Below are 15,493 nucleotides of genomic sequence, written 5' to 3'. Positions count from 1 at the left end.
GCTGCACTCGTTGCTGAAAGCAGCCTCACTGGAGCACTGCTAACCTCATAGCACAGACCTTTGCGTGGGCTTGCTGCCTGCCACTGGCTCAGGTTCTGTGCGAGCTCTGCAGCCCAGCTGCGCGCTGCTGCGATGATCCTCCTGTCAGCGGTTTTGGATGTGTCATGCTCTTTGACTGCAAAATACACATATCCTAAGGGGAATGAGCAGGAGTGGTGGGTGGGGATTTTTCATCTCCATCTTGCCCTGTAGCTTCCTTCCTCTTTCTTTCTTGTACCCCCTGAATTTTGCAACAAAACAAGTTGCAAGTTAACTTGCTCCACGTCAAACCTTGATGAAGCAAAGCACAGGTGACTTCCATCTAATTCCATCCTAATTTTAAGTGATTTGCCAAACTATTTGTTAAGCTACAAATTGTGATTTTTGTCTCCCCAAGCAATTTTACTGTGACAGCAATCTTTGCTGTAGAAAGCAAAAAAAATGAATCAAAGGAAAACTCCATACATCCATATACATTTTTAGCAATGGAAGTGTGATTTCTGATATCTGTACACTGGAGCTGTACAAAGTAATTTGTGCCCAGCACAGAACTAATAGAGATTGCTGCCCCCTGTTGTGAGAGGACAACCAGAATTGCTTGTGGAACAGCAAAACTGAGAAAAACTGGCCAGTAATAGCTAACTCGCATCGGTTCACAGGATGGTTTTGTTAATGCTGCTGAGATGAAAGAAGACCACTTTATACAATCCGTGACTTTTATCGGTAGCTCTGACCAGATCAATTTTGTCCCATGCTGTTTTATGCACTCATGTGAGATAGTTGATGCTTTTGCTTATGTTAAGTGGATAAAGTAGATTTTAACACCCCCCCCCCCCCCCCCTTAAAATATATTGCACGGGATTTTGCAAACAGAAATACACATTTATGCCAATCCCAGTTCCCCTTTTGTCTGAATTTAGATGTTTGTGAAACGCACAAAGTGTGAGGGAAAGAAGAGGAGAAGATGTCTGGGTGAGCTTGTACCACCCCAGTGTGTCTTGAGTTGGAGAGTACGAGGTGTGTAGACAGCGCTGAAGAGCCCAGCCCCAGAGCTGAACCTACTTTAAAATACTGCATTTATTTGGGGGGAAAAAAAAAGAAAATGCAGTTCTAAAAGAAACATGAATCACCGGGCACTGCTCTAAGCTAATGAAAGCATTCCATCAGCATTCCAGCGGCATCAGAAACACGGCCTGAAATTCCACTTAAACATTGTAGAAAATCGAGAGACCAGATTAAACTGTAAAAAGGTGATGGCATTTCTTGTTTAAATTCATTGTGCTCTGCTTGGGGTCATTTTTAGTGAATATTATGCTCATGGGAATGCTAGAAAAATATTGAATATTTTGAGCCTCTAAGATCTCCCATAGATGCAAATCTACTTTATTTAGACAGTAGTGGGAAACTTTGAGTCCGGCTCAGCAGACTTCATGCTGAACTCTGTTGCTTCTACCATATGCACTTACACTCACCAGTTTCAAAGAACTTCAGCCAAAATTCATTGAACTAGCTGGAAAATCTCTCCTTGCCTTGAGGTCAAGCTCTAAATAGCCGCTGACTGTTTTCACAGTGACTAACAGTATGTCTGCACCACAGTCCAAGGTGTGACTGAAGCTTGTGCGAAGGCCAGAGTGACTTTTAAAGTAGTTTCTTTGAGAGCTGAGAGTAGCATAGACATGGCAACACAGTGTTCAGTAAGGGCCCGTCTTCAGGAGTGAACCACTGCAAAATGTTCTACGTCATTGGAAGAGGCTGTGGTTAAACATCAGCTGCGGGAGATGTAAGAAAGCAGTGAGTGCTGATGCGAGCAGGCCTTGAGGGCACTCCCACACCCTCTCAGGACAGCCCGGGATGCCTCTCCTCCTGACAGGGGCTCCTCACAACCCTGCAGAAAGAAAACAAATAGCAGTGTCTCAGGCGAGCTGTATGCCCAGTTAATAACAGGGTGTTTTGTTAACAGGTGAAAAGCCTTTCAGTTGCCGGTGGCCCAGCTGTCAAAAAAAATTTGCCAGGTCTGATGAATTAGTTCGTCATCACAACATGCACCAGAGGAACATGACTAAACTGCAGTTGGCCCTTTAGACAGTTCAAACGAGTGAATAAACCAGATGGGACATTATGAGCTACTGCAAACTTTATCAGCCATCTTCGATCACCTCTGTCAGAGTGCTGCAGCTGTCTTCGCATCCTATTTGACACAAGTTAACTAAACCGTAGGATTCTGCTCAGCCTTGTCTTCCATTTGGACTTACACAAGTTCCTATTCAATAAGGTCAAGAGATTTTTATTTGTAATTTTGTTAAAAAGTAAGCAAGATCGCCACAGTTTCAAGATTACTATAAACTACGCTTACCTTCCACATCTGTCTCCAGTTTTCTGGTTTTATTTTCACTTGGACTTTTCTAGGTACACATTGTTGTGCCGTTTTTAAGTCCTGCAGTGGGTAGGGTGATTCCTCCCGGCTGAAGGTAAGCTTTAGGCTCACTGCATCTGTGCATATGCTGAGGTTTCCAAATGCTAGTACAGCTATCCTCACAAAACGAGGCAGAACAGTCACCGAAGATGCTTTTGGTAAACTTTGTACTCGTACTGCCAAAGGGCAAGCTTTTAAAGTGCGAAGCTCTGCTTTTGAATTTCACAGATCAAACCTTTTTCTAAAGAACGTATTTCTAGAGCAGCTAAAGATAGATGAAGCAGAACCTCTCTGTACAGAAAACAAGAATCTTACCATTAAGTTAACTTGTTTTTTAAGTAATCACATAATTGATCTCCCCAAACTGTTTTGTTTGTCAAATAACTCTCTCCCTTTCTCTCTTTTTAATGTATTGGTTTAAATTTATTCTGTCATGAGATGCATAGATCTCTTTTACACAAAACTAATTCCAATCATTGTAGACATTTGGGATTTGTTTACAATGTAAAGCCACACTGGTTATGTGGCTAGCAAGCTGTATAAACTTAAAACTGAACTTTTAATGGGGCTGGTCCAGGTTCTCCATTAACAGATTACTCTTAAGATAAGTAACTTAAAAAGACTCTTTGTCAAGTATATGTGAAAAAGACATTATTAGTGTAAGGAAATATATTGTTTCAGGGTTTTGGGAGGAGGGGTTTATTATTTACTTTTAATTGCTTGAAATTGTGTGTATATATATCTGATAATGTATTGCTCTTAGACATCTAAAATTAGAAAGTGTATAAATATTAGATGCATCACTGTTCTGATGTTGTTGCTGTTACAAACTATTGATAACACTAAGAATGTAACCTGCATTTTTCACTGAGCTTTCAATTAAAGCCCATTCAAAGAGAAACAAATGAGAGTCCAACAGATGTCTTGTTTCATGTCTGGTATTAAATTTCAAATGCCCTGTCCAATAGTATCCATTTTTTTTTTTTTTTTTGTATATAAAGGTACCACCAGCACTGATGACCACTAGTTAACCTGTCCAGGTCTTGACCACAATTTATCCATCTCACTTGGGAATCATACTGGCAGCAGAAAACAGTGTCAAGTTTCATATTGTGCTATAAAACAGTTGCTTCGATCGTTCGTCTTCTTACCAAACTATTCCTTTACTTTCGACCTATAAGATTTGCATAAGACCGGTATAGAATCTCAAAATCCGTTTTTTAAATAGCCGTACTGGCCTTCTGCAGAACTGCGCTGAAAGCATAAGCACAGATAACTTCTTAGATTAGGATGTCATAGACTGACTTTTAAGTAAAAGTTAACTTAGAGTTGGGGTGGCTTAAATCAGTTCAGCAGGTTGAAAAAGACAGTCTTTCTTAGATGATGAAGTGTGAAAATGAAGATAAAAAAATATTACTGTTTCTTTGTCATACTGCCTACTTTTCTTTGGAAGTAAGTACAGCCTGCCTCAGCGCCCTTTGACCTTGCAAAATATTTGTATCTCTTTAGCAAAAATCTTTAATGTATCTTGCCAAGCTTTTTTCTCTAATGTACACAATGGAGTTCTATGATGGGTTGAGCTTTCTCTCTTAAAGTGCAGCTGCATCGTCAAGAAAACTCAACAGTTAATTCTTCAAGTCCTCTTTTTCGCATGGGTATTGCATCACTGTTAATTACTGTTGGGGTACTGTGACTCATTTGTATCAGTCAACTTTATCTTTTGCTGCCAAAAGACAGCATCTCTCTGGAGAAACTCATAACAAGTGTGGCAAACATCAAATATTTGGAGCGAATGGTGTACATAAAACTGCACAGAATTAAAAAATAAAGCAACTCCTCCTGCTTTCTCGAGAGAAAAGTTCGGTCGCAATAACAATGTCCTCTGATTTACCCAGCAGTTTTCTGCAACTACAAAACAATCTGGTTTTCAGTCTGCACCCAAAATAGAGAGCTGCCACGAGTGTTTATACTAAAAGCCAAAAAAAGAAAATTCAGCCTCCAGTTGTGCCTGCCTTAGTCAAACATAAATAAAACTATCTTCTGTGAAATACAACCAAAACTCCACTGCAGCACAGGCCAGACTTCCAGTGACCTGTAAATAACTACAGCCGTGGTTTTGCTGCTTAGTGAATCGCATGCCGAATAATGATGGTAGATGGCTACAAAAAAAATGAAGCGTGGGTTGATGAGTGACAGAGCATGTCCTTTTGTTTTTGCTGTCGCCACTTTTTCAATGGAAGTACTTATTGCTACTCTGATGGCTGATGATCATTACGTCCCCCAGCCCGCCGAGTACAGTGAAGACAATGGTAAATGTTTACAAGATTGTTTTTTGGTTTTATTCCTAGTTATTTTACAGTCTTTGTCATGAGAGGCATTTTATGTCTCTCCCTTTCATTTCCCTGTTTTCAGCAAGGTAAGCCACCTTTACTGAAGTGCTTTACTGCATGAATTTCTCAGAAGCAGCCCCCAGACGCTGGTTCTTGCAGCATGCAATTCCTCATTTCGCGGCAAGCAGAAACTGCTCGGCAGGCCGAGCCTCTGTGAGCTTGACCTCCATGTGAAAGACGAGGGGGCTGCACTCTATTATATCTTACAAGTATCCTTAGCTCTCTGGAAAATTTTCAATCCCACGATTAATTGAGCAAATCTTTTATGCCTCTGCCCTCTGTTCTTAAACTGAAAATAGTGATGGATGCTGTTTTGGCTGATGGTTAATGTCTTGCTGCAATTGGCACACTATTCCTGTCCTGTAGCTTCCATAGCCCCCCGGAATGGAGAATGTTAATTATAGAGTTAACACTTCTACTTTTTCTTGTCACTTCATGATGCGCAAGATGTGTTGCGTAGGAAAGGGAACGTGATCTCTTCTCTCTCTGATGCTCTCAGGTGGGATTCGAGGGTTCACTTGCACCAATTTTTTCAAGGTAAGTGAATCCAGCAAAGCGTCCCTTCTACTTTAGAAAAACATGAAAGCTAACGTGCCTCAATTGTAACCACATGATCTGCTTCGGAGGCATGTCATATTCTTTAAGGGTACGGACTGCACTGACCAAACAGGAGGTACAAAGGTGCTACCCTGCTGCAATTCGGCAACCAACCTGAAGGCAGTCCCTCCTTCAGACAGGTGCTGATTCCTGTAAGGGAAGGGGGGACTTGCAAAAAAGTAGCTCTTTGCTCCTCTTTCCGTGGTGGGTTAGGCGAGTTGTTCATTTTAGAAGCCGCTCCAACCAGGCCTATCTGTTTCAGGATGTCAGTCGGATTCTTTCCACTGCTCCACCAACCAACCTTACAGCAACTGGGAACAGTTCCTGAAGATGCAGGTAGGTGTCTTAAACCAGTGTTTCTTCCTCCTTCCCTTTCCCCAGACAGGCGCTGGGAAAACCCTATCATCTGCAGTCTTTTCCTGTCATCAGTGTGACCTGACAGCAAATCCAATATGGTTAGCAAACTACTCCCAACACCTTGTCCAAAAGTCTGACAAGGCTCTGGAGCGGATCGAGGGGCGCCGAGAAGGTGGTTGCAGCCCCACAGCTCAGAGCTGCCTGGACCTGGCATGAGGTGGGTACAGAAAGGCAACCAGCAGGCAGAGGTATGCTGCCAGAGGACGTGAAGGAGTTCTACTGCCCAGTCCTGCTTGTACCTTCCCCCTGCGGCAAGTACGTGCAGGGAGAATTGCTCAGCTTTTCGGCTGGGGAACTCTTCCTTGCTTGGGGAAACTCGTCCTCCCCCCTCCCTCCCCTCCAATTAACAAAAAAGTAATTAGAGGCAGTGTGTGCAGTTCAGAATGGCACTAATGGACAAGAAAGCCCAGCTGCAATATTTGGGAAGATCCAATAAAAAATTCATTAGGATTCTTTTAGTTATTGGAAGTCCTGATGACACAAAGGAGCCTAATGAAACAGAAGACCTGGTCACAAGACCGATGAGTTAAAAAAAGGCCAAACCGAAATCCCAACCCCACCGACACCATTCTAAAAATTAGACAATTAAGAGTAAAACCAGGAATGTAGCCAGAACTATTCCACCTCAAATAATAAACACAAGGATAAGTTGCCAAGTGAGGTCAAAGAAGCAAATGGTAAAGTGAGTTTAAGAGACAGCTAGACACTTTTATGGGGAGAGAGGGGATTGAAGGATACAGTGACAAAACTGGGGGTAGAGTTGAGATAAACCCCGAGGACAGTGGTGGGCCAATAGCCTCAGAGAGTGCTCTGAGCCCCAGTTGCTCAGTAGAGGAGCAGAGTGGCTCTTGGCGCTTGGGAGACTTACCAGGGCTGTCGGCAGTGTCCTGTGAGGGATGAAGGGAAACTGCCAGAACAGTTTGAAAGGAAGATGAGCCTGGCAGACAGAAATGGGTGTGCTCTCAGTGCGCTGGTCCTAAGTGCTGCCCTTGGTTTCACTAGTGAGGTGCCCTGACAGGCTTGCTGAGAAACAGTTTTTTGAAGAACTTCTACCCAAGCAGCTTGTCTTCTTGCAAGTTACCAATGAAAAGCACAGAAAGAGACACCAAAAGAAAAAACAACAACGATTTTTTTTTTCATTTTCATGGAAGACTACCCATCATATTGGAAAGAACAGGGTTGGCTAGAGTATGATTCAAATGAGGCAAAGACAAAATATACAAAGGTTATGTTCTTCTCTGCTTGTACGAAGGTTTGCATACTTTCATGTTTTCAGCACAGCCTGTGTCGATTCCCATAAAAAAAGCTGGCAGAAATTCTGTGGCTTCAAATAGCAGCATGATGAAGCCTAGTTTTAAGTGCTCAGTTTGGCCACATCTGCTCATCAGTACAGATGTGGCCAAACTGAGCACTTAAAACTAGGCTTCACTAGGCATGGAGAGATCTGCGCTGACGAGCAGATGTGGCTCCACCAGCACAGTAAGGTTCTTAAATGGTGGTGGTGAGGGAATCAAGACCAGCATGGCCACTGAAAGTCAGCCAGAGCATCAAATAAATAAAGTACGGTTTTCTATACAGAGTGTAATCCAAACACTAATGCCAGCTTCTGCTGCTAAAAAAGTTAGCTTTGAGACCTCAAAGGGCTCTGAGCAGTGAGGACGATCTATTCTAGAAGACACACATAACATGGAGACATCCTGTGCTAGGTGCTGTAGGAACAATGAGTAGCGGGAGGACTCTGCCCCGGAGAGGCTGCAAGCCACAGATAAGGCTTTAAAATACAAGTGTTTAAAGGCACTGAAAATCCTGAATTAGAAAGTATAGTCCCAGGCAGGGCTTTTCTGTTCCTGGTGACTGAATGCCTATGCCATAGGTATAAATATAATTTAATAGCATCACTGGTTTTTAAGTGAAACTGGCTAGTTATGTTCTGATGAACTCTGGCAGAACCAAGATCTTAATCTGCAAAAATAATCTGAGCAATCATGGAAAGACCTGGCTGGTCATCCTGGCTTGAATGACAAGATAAATCTAATTTAAAACTAGTTGCCCTTCCCCAGCATCAAAAAAGCCCTTTTGGTGCAAGGAGATTATAAAAACACACAGGGCACTGAGAGACTTTAGCGTGGAGGTGCAGGAGAGAAATACAACTGTATTTATTCTCAGGCTGTTTCTTTTTATGGCTCATTCCCATCTGAGTCATGCCCCAGAACTCCCATTCATTTGAATGAAATGTTGAAAAACAAAACTACAAAAAAAAAAGTAACCTCACTGCCCAGAAAAAATCCTGCCCCAGAGTTTCTTGGGAAATGGTGTGTCCTCATGCACGTGCTCTACTCATACAACAATCACGTCTGCTTAATATTTCCTCCCAGGAAGGTCTCTGACATTTTTAACGGTATTGCTGAGTTTTTTAGGTTAAGTTATCGGTCTAGCTGCACAGCAAAGGTACATTGTAAAGGCAAATAAAGAGGTTTTTATCTACTGTATGGCAAGAAATGCAGCCCAACAAAAAGCTGTTCTTAGAGCAGGAGAGCTGTTTCCCTCGCAGCCGCTAGACGGCTCAGCCGGAGGGTTCGCTCGCTTTTAGGACAAGCGCGGCTCCGGGAGCGCAGCGCAGCCAAGCTGCCTGCTGCGGCTGGAGCGATGGCCCGACTTCTGGCAGAAAGTTACAGGACTTACAAAGCAGCAGTCAGAACTGAAGACTAAAACGTAATACAACTCAAAATGTAGTTCAGTAGCCTGAGTACAGTATTGTGCTGTTATTGTAATTACAGCATTTATCCAAGTGGATCCGGGTAGCTCTTGGCAATTACAGAGGTTTAAAAATCTGCCTGCCTGGGGCATTCTTCAAAGGGGAAGCTCCTGCTGTCCTTGAGGCTGCTTAGGACAGTGCGTCATGCTCTGGAGAGGTGTGCTGTAAATCTCTCACTGCTCGTTACCTCAGAAGTGTGGAGATACACGTTTCTGTTACTAGAAGGAAGAATTAATAGAGAATCAAAGAAAGGAAAGGCCACATGGCAGCAGGATTTGAATTGCCTGCAATGGATATTGCCCTGGTGAAAGTCCACTGGACCACCCGAAATATAAATCTCAAATAAGTTTCTGCACTGTTGCGGAGTGAATGAAACCCTCTAGTGATTGAGCTGCTTCCTCACCCCGCTCCGGCTGCAGGACTTCAGCGGGGCTCGCGACAGGCTTCCCCTTTGTGAAGCCAGGCTGGGGAGGACGGACCGTGGTTTGCAATACCGAAAGTCATCACACAGGACAAACAACCTAACAACAGTCTAATATTTCTAAGCTGTATAAATTCCTAGTGTCTGCTGCAGGCAGGATCCAAACACTCGTGTCAATCCTGTACCATGCCCCAGACTGCCAAAAAACATTAATATAAGCATATTTATCTGGGCTGCAGTGTGTTACAAGAATTCATTAGGACAATATGTGATATGGTGCTGAAACAGAAGGCTGGGTTTCCCTGGCCAGAGATGAGGAAGTCTAGTCCCTGCTGAACTTTTACTACTGATAAAGACAATGTCTGCTGGCAGCATTCATTTTTTACTAGGCCATCTGCATCTAGTCAAGGATAACTTGACTTTCTGAAAAAGCCATTCATCAGAATCAACCCTGTACAACTTTCTCTTGATGAGTAAAGCAACACAAAGAAAGACCAAGATGGTTAATAAACTTCTTTGGGAGCAAAAGGTCAATGCTGGTGTAAACAAAGCAGTGTCATAGTACTATACAGAAGCATTGAAGTTTCCTGCGTGTTTATATGGCTGATGCCCCATTTCTTTTTTATCAGTGTTTCTTATCATTTATTTTGCTCTGCTTTAGCTGATCTATAAATCTTTATAACAGTGTTCTTTATTTTCCTAATTTTGTCATGTCTCTTACCGCCTTTTATCACCTGTTTGTGTCCAGTATGTTTGCTACTCTCTGCCACTTGATGGCTGCCCACGATTAGATTTTTTTAACCCTTTATTTCTCATCTACCACACACAGGTCTAATAGTTAAGTCTTTCAGAATCTCCCTTTTTCTCTAAAGCTGAATCAAACACTGAAGACATTTCCATTGTCTCCTTAACAAATCATTAACTATTAAAAGCAAAAAATGAATGAGCACAGTGATGGGGAAATATTCCTGCCCCGAGTGACAGGGCCTTGCTTTTAGCTACACAAGGCAGAGAGACTGGGCAATAGCCACATACTTTTCTCTTCAGGCTTTTACCGCTGTACTTCAGATCCAAAGTGGAGGGTCCTAGACTTGCACCCTGTGGGGAGGTAGCAGGTTGCTCTTCCCGCCCTCCCAGTCTTTGGCTGTCCTGCTTTGTGGCTGCGCATGTGGAGAAGGCAGCCACTAGAAGTGGGACCGAAGTCCCCAGGCTCCCTTCACGTCAGTCACTGATCATACGGCCAAACATTTTATTATGAGCTTGGGCTAAATTAAAGACAGTCAGCTAGCAGGAGAGTGTTCCATATCCACAATGGCAAACATGAGGCAGCTGATACCTTGGCAATGTTATTTAGCGATTCAGTGATACGTGCTTTAGAGCCACAACATTTTAAACCTCATAGATAGATAACATTTGCCTAGAGAACAAATATTTTCTTGAGCTTCTCAGAGAACGCTAAAATTTTTAATTAAAGAATGTCAAAGAAAAAAAAGAAAGTGAATTTTTCTTAGTGAAGAGCCTCTAGAGTTCACATTTTTTCCTTTGATGTGCTACTTTGTTTCATGTAATTAGATTACAAAAAGTTTTGTACAGGCTAGATATCCAAAATCATATAAAAAAATTGAATTGACCGAAATTAATTTTGGGGGGATAGCCTCAGCAAAACATATACTGCTCTTTTTAAGGGTTTACATCTTGAAACGTTTTGTTTAATAGAGACTTACGCAATGTAATTTCTAATGGCACTGGAGTATTTATTGGAACTGGGTACCACAGGGAACCAAAAAACACTAAAGGCTCTGAATTTCACAATTAACTATGAATTTTGAGGCCAGCCAGTTAAAACATTAATCTCCCTTGTTAATAAATGTAATATAATATAATGCACTTCTAATAGTATGAGCATCTGCTGAATCTGCAGTCTTAGACTCTTACTCAGAAAAGCCCCATGTTCCTGAACTGAATACGAGTAAGACTTCTACCTGACCAAAAATTGCTGGATTACGTTCAAAACCCACTGATTATTCCAAATTTAGTGTCCCAGTTAGGAGTATCCAGTTAGAGGATGTTCTGTCACATAGATATCAAGACTACAGGAAGGTTATATTCTGTATATCATGTAATTCAGCTGGATTCCAGTACCTCTGATATGTGATTCTGCATTTATCGCTATAAGATTTGGATATTATTTAGGTAGAATAAAATTTCAGGTGACAGAGAAACCTAGGGCAGGGTTGGGTTGTTTTTTTCTTTTAAGTTCCCCTCTCTGTCTGGAATGAGTATTTAATGTTAGAAGATAGGGATGAGCTAATCTTGAGACCCAGCTGAAATACTGTCCCAAAACGTGAACTCACTTTAGGAACAACATAGTGAATAGTCATGAAATGTATAACATTGTTTTTAGTCAGGGGAAATTTTGTCATTGTGTGTTATTTGTCTTGGCCATTTTCTGGAAATAGCTTAGTACGTTCCTGGCTCTTTTTGCAGAGATCTGTCTTTAAAGGTAGGGTTGTTGTTTTAACATTTTAAATGCTTTTATTCGGACATACACTAAACTAAAAAAAAAAAAAAAAAATTTAAGTAACCCAGCTGGATTTTTCAATTGTACTTTTAAACCAAAGATTATTGTGATTGAATTTTTTAATTCTTCTCTTTGATATCAGTGCATTTAGAACTCTGACCTTTTCTGAAAACATTAGTTACTGGTGAAAACTATTTTACTGTCTAGTGGAAACTCTGGATTTCTGCGCACTGTGCAGATTGCTTGAGCTGACTGGCATGAAATTTAATTTGCATTAATCAGCCACAGGCAAGGGCAAAACGAAATGACTGTGACCTGTGAGAGTAGGATTTTGGAGTATTTACAAAATGAGGATTCTGAGCAGCATGGAAAAGCAATGGCTAGTGTAGGGCATGTTCTGTCTGATTCATGAAGTGAATCACCCTAATCCAGCCTGGTTGTCAGAGGAATTTGGGCTGCGTTCCTTGAGCAAGAGGCCCTTCAGCTGTGATTTGACAAAGAACATAGGGTGTGATTCTGAGGGAGAATTTGCCATAGTAAATACAAATGAAAACGTTCCAGCTTCAGCAGGTGTACGTGGCCCAGCCCCAAGCACCCACCTAACCAGCCATCACTGCTACTGCTGCACTGAGCACAGCCCAAACAAGGAGCAGTCCCAAGACTCAGCCACCTCTGCACACTGTTGCCCATGGCAGTTGTTACCTTTGACTGAACACTGACTAAAACTTCCCCTCCTGTCTGCTGTAGCCTGCAGTTGGGTGTGAATTAAGCACTTCAGGGATTCTGCCAAAGGTATCTCTGAGGGCATTAATTTTGGCTTACATAAGCAAGTCATTGAAGTCAGAGTTTGAGGCCTCCTTGTCCGAGATGGGCTGCAGAAACGTTATGTCTGTGAAATGGCTGGGACCCTCTTGAGATTTTCTGCTCAAAAACCAGAAGATGGTTAATTTACCTTTGAAGTTTTCCACCATATCCCGGTGCTAAATCCAGCCAATATTTATACCACAGGTAGAAGTACATGCCTGGCTAAACTGTTCCTTGAGAACTTCTTCAATCATGCTTGGTTTCATTTCTACACTTAGAGCCTGCACCAGACACAGAGTTGGTAACAAAGGGTGGATAAAGAGTGTTTTACAGATACAGCATGTAATCATGCACTGCTGAAATTATATATACCTTTATTTCCAGCTGAGCTCTGTGAACACTTAACATAGCTAAACATTATGATGATTGTTTATTGCATATGATATTGATTTGGTGCTGCTCAGTGTAACTGTACACGGAAAAATATCACTGCTATGTTACTGTAAGGAGACACTAATTTCCTCCATAACATTAATTCATCTTAGTTTCTTGCGTTGAGTTAATGGGTTGTTATTATATTGATGTGGCTTTGAACTCTGAAACATTGCAGTATACAGCACATTGCTAAGTTAATTAAGGATATGAACTGTTTTTTCAGATGGGCAGTCAAACTTAGGTATCTGTCCCAAATTTCAATTTAATTGGGACAAATTTATATGTAATCTTTTGGGTCTTTTTTTGTGGAAAGAAAATGCTGAAAACTGCTATGTCAAGTTGAACAAAATATTTCTCTCAAGCCCCAAACTGAATGTTTTGTTTCATTATCTTGTGAGAAAAGCAAAGGGATTGAAGGGTACAGATCTGCTTAAAAAAAGAAGTCTTGTACTCAGCACTATGGAATGAGAACATTTGGGCTGCAGAAAATGCAAGTTCAATTTTCTCCTTTGTCTGATGTAATTCCAGTGAATCATTTTCATAACAAGCAAGTACAACACGGAGATTTCCATCAGGTAAGCAAATCACATTTTTATCTACGGAGACAGGAATGCTGTTGTTTTTTTTCATTACACTGGATATATCAAAAAAACCTGATATTGGTGGCACTGAAGAGCTTGGTGAATGATTATGTACTACAGACCTGGTGGGCACTGAATCTGTCAAGTAACAAGACTGCATGCACTCATGGTATCATTAGTGAATTATACCTTAAATTGCTTGGTTTTAATTTACTACTTGAAGTCTCAGTCAGAACAAAGATGAACAAAAATTGCTGTTGTTAGTAGTATGCCTGAAATGAGGCTTAGTCTGTGCTGAGTTCTTCACAGCTGGTTGTCAATACAATGAAAACTCCACAATGAAAACTCCATAACTGAAGAACTAAAGAAGTAGCCAGAATATCACTCCATCTATACCTGTAGTTAAAAAAACATTTCAATGTTCAAAATACAAAAGGTGTAAAATTTACAGCCATGGAACAGTAACATTTCACATTTCAGAGATCTACAGTTTCCTACAATAAACCAACAAAAATAGATAGTGGTAAACCATGGATACGTGATACAATGGGAACAATCTCTACGAAGGAAAACTTTGGACAGGGTTCACTAGCTTGAGGGAAGTCCTTATCTCCTTTATTTGTTTCCATTATGTAACAAGCAGTACAAAATAGCATTCCAGTATCCTATTGTGCCTTTTTTTTTTTTTTTTTTCAAAATAGGGCTCAGATATGTGAGTATACGTCAGTTCTCTTCGGGAAACATCTTTTTCTTGTGTAGAGGAAATATATTGCTTAATGTATATGAACATTTTAATGAAAACATAGCTAGGTGATGATCCGAAAGGCTGTTTCCATTTACAGACTAAAAAAAAGCCACAGAAGCAAACAATTTTTGTAAAAGGCGTCTCTCACTGCACTCTGCTCTGGTACTTTATAAAGGCTCACAGTCATCATTATTTCAAAAAATTAATTCTGTTTAAGTAGTCAATTGAGCAGAACAAGACGTTAGTGGGATAGTTAGCTATGTGTCACAATATACTAGATAAAGGATTACGCCCCACTTAAGAATTAATAACATTTTAAACCTCAACATAAACTATTTTTTTTATCAATAAACATGTCTCTGACAGAGGGCCAGATGCACTCACAGGTCTTAATTGTTCAATCCAGTGACTAATCCCCACTTGATCAAGATTTTACTGACTTAGCAGCTGTCTGGAGAGTGACAAATTTATGATTCAATTGCAATTTCATCTTAAACTTGAAACTGCATGATCATTTGTGGGAATTAGCTACCTGATAAGATAACGAGGGTGGAAGAAGTGCACATAATTCTGTTCAGCAGAATCGGAGTGTTGCAGTACTCTTTAGGATGCATTGGAAAGACACAAATGGCCATTAAGGGATTAGCCCATCACTGATTGAGTGGCTGCACAGAGTTGAGGTTTACTAAATCACTGGAGCGGTAGGTCATTATCCTTGGATACAGGAGACAGTTGAATCTGTGTCCAAACGCATGAGCAGTAAATTGGAGTGAAGAGATCGTGCCAAAAATGAAAAATAAAAAATGCTGAACCCTTGTTCTTCAAGTGTTCAAATTTCCAGGTCATACCCTAAGTTTTTTTTCTTTCTTGGCATAAAAAATATTTTTTCACTGCCTTTAGTATCAGCATATTCTTGTCTGTGTAATCTCTTTTGAGTGTATTGCTTCCCCTCCATGCTATCAAATTTGTGCTTAGTTAACAAATGCTGAAACTTAGATAACATTTTAGAAACTGATTAGGAAAGCAATGTTAGGAGTTTCCCTCTCCAGTTTTGATGGTTTATGCACAGTTGCTACTAAATATGTAATTAAAATAAAGGAGTTTTCTTCATTTGTGTTTTGTAATGATAACTTTTTTTCGTTAGTCTCTTTTCTCCAATTGTTTTATGTGCTTTTGAACGGAATCAATAGTGTTCTGTAAGAGTTTTGTTTAATTTGAAGAGTTATGGCAAAAGTAATGCCTTTGTTAAAAAGAAATACAAATTCAATTTGTTTTCCTTAAGAGAGAAATCATAAAACGCTGCAGGAATAACACAATGCTTCTGTCTTCCTTGAACATGTGTTGACGCAGCTGATGAGTAAAATTAACCGCCGAG

The 15,493-nt window shown here is 40.8% G+C and overlaps 1 protein-coding gene across 4 annotated transcripts in view; it reads left to right on the top strand.

The window, feature by feature from the left end:
• WT1 (WT1 transcription factor) overlaps nt 1–3,479 on the top strand; it is a gene marked incomplete at both ends in the record, with an annotated part of 35,159 nt that extends 31,680 nt beyond the window's left edge. For 3 of the 4 annotated variants that reach the window (XM_082485540.1, XM_082485539.1, XM_082485538.1), the window contains one exon: nt 2,000–2,121. In XM_082485540.1, coding sequence (XP_082341666.1) covers nt 2,000–2,121 — 122 coding nt within the window. Of the gene's footprint in view, nt 1–1,999; nt 2,122–3,453 lie in introns of those variants that run through there. The other variant, XM_082485541.1, reaches the window with a different exon arrangement.
• Between the last annotated feature and the right edge of the window lie 12,014 nt (nt 3,480–15,493).

This window comes from Vanellus vanellus (genome assembly GCF_965231255.1).
Source record: "Vanellus vanellus genome assembly, chromosome: 6".
Classification (NCBI taxonomy): domain Eukaryota; kingdom Metazoa; phylum Chordata; class Aves; order Charadriiformes; family Charadriidae; genus Vanellus; species Vanellus vanellus.
Note: the sequence above shows the minus strand (reverse complement) of the source record. Positions and strands in the feature narration are given on the sequence as shown.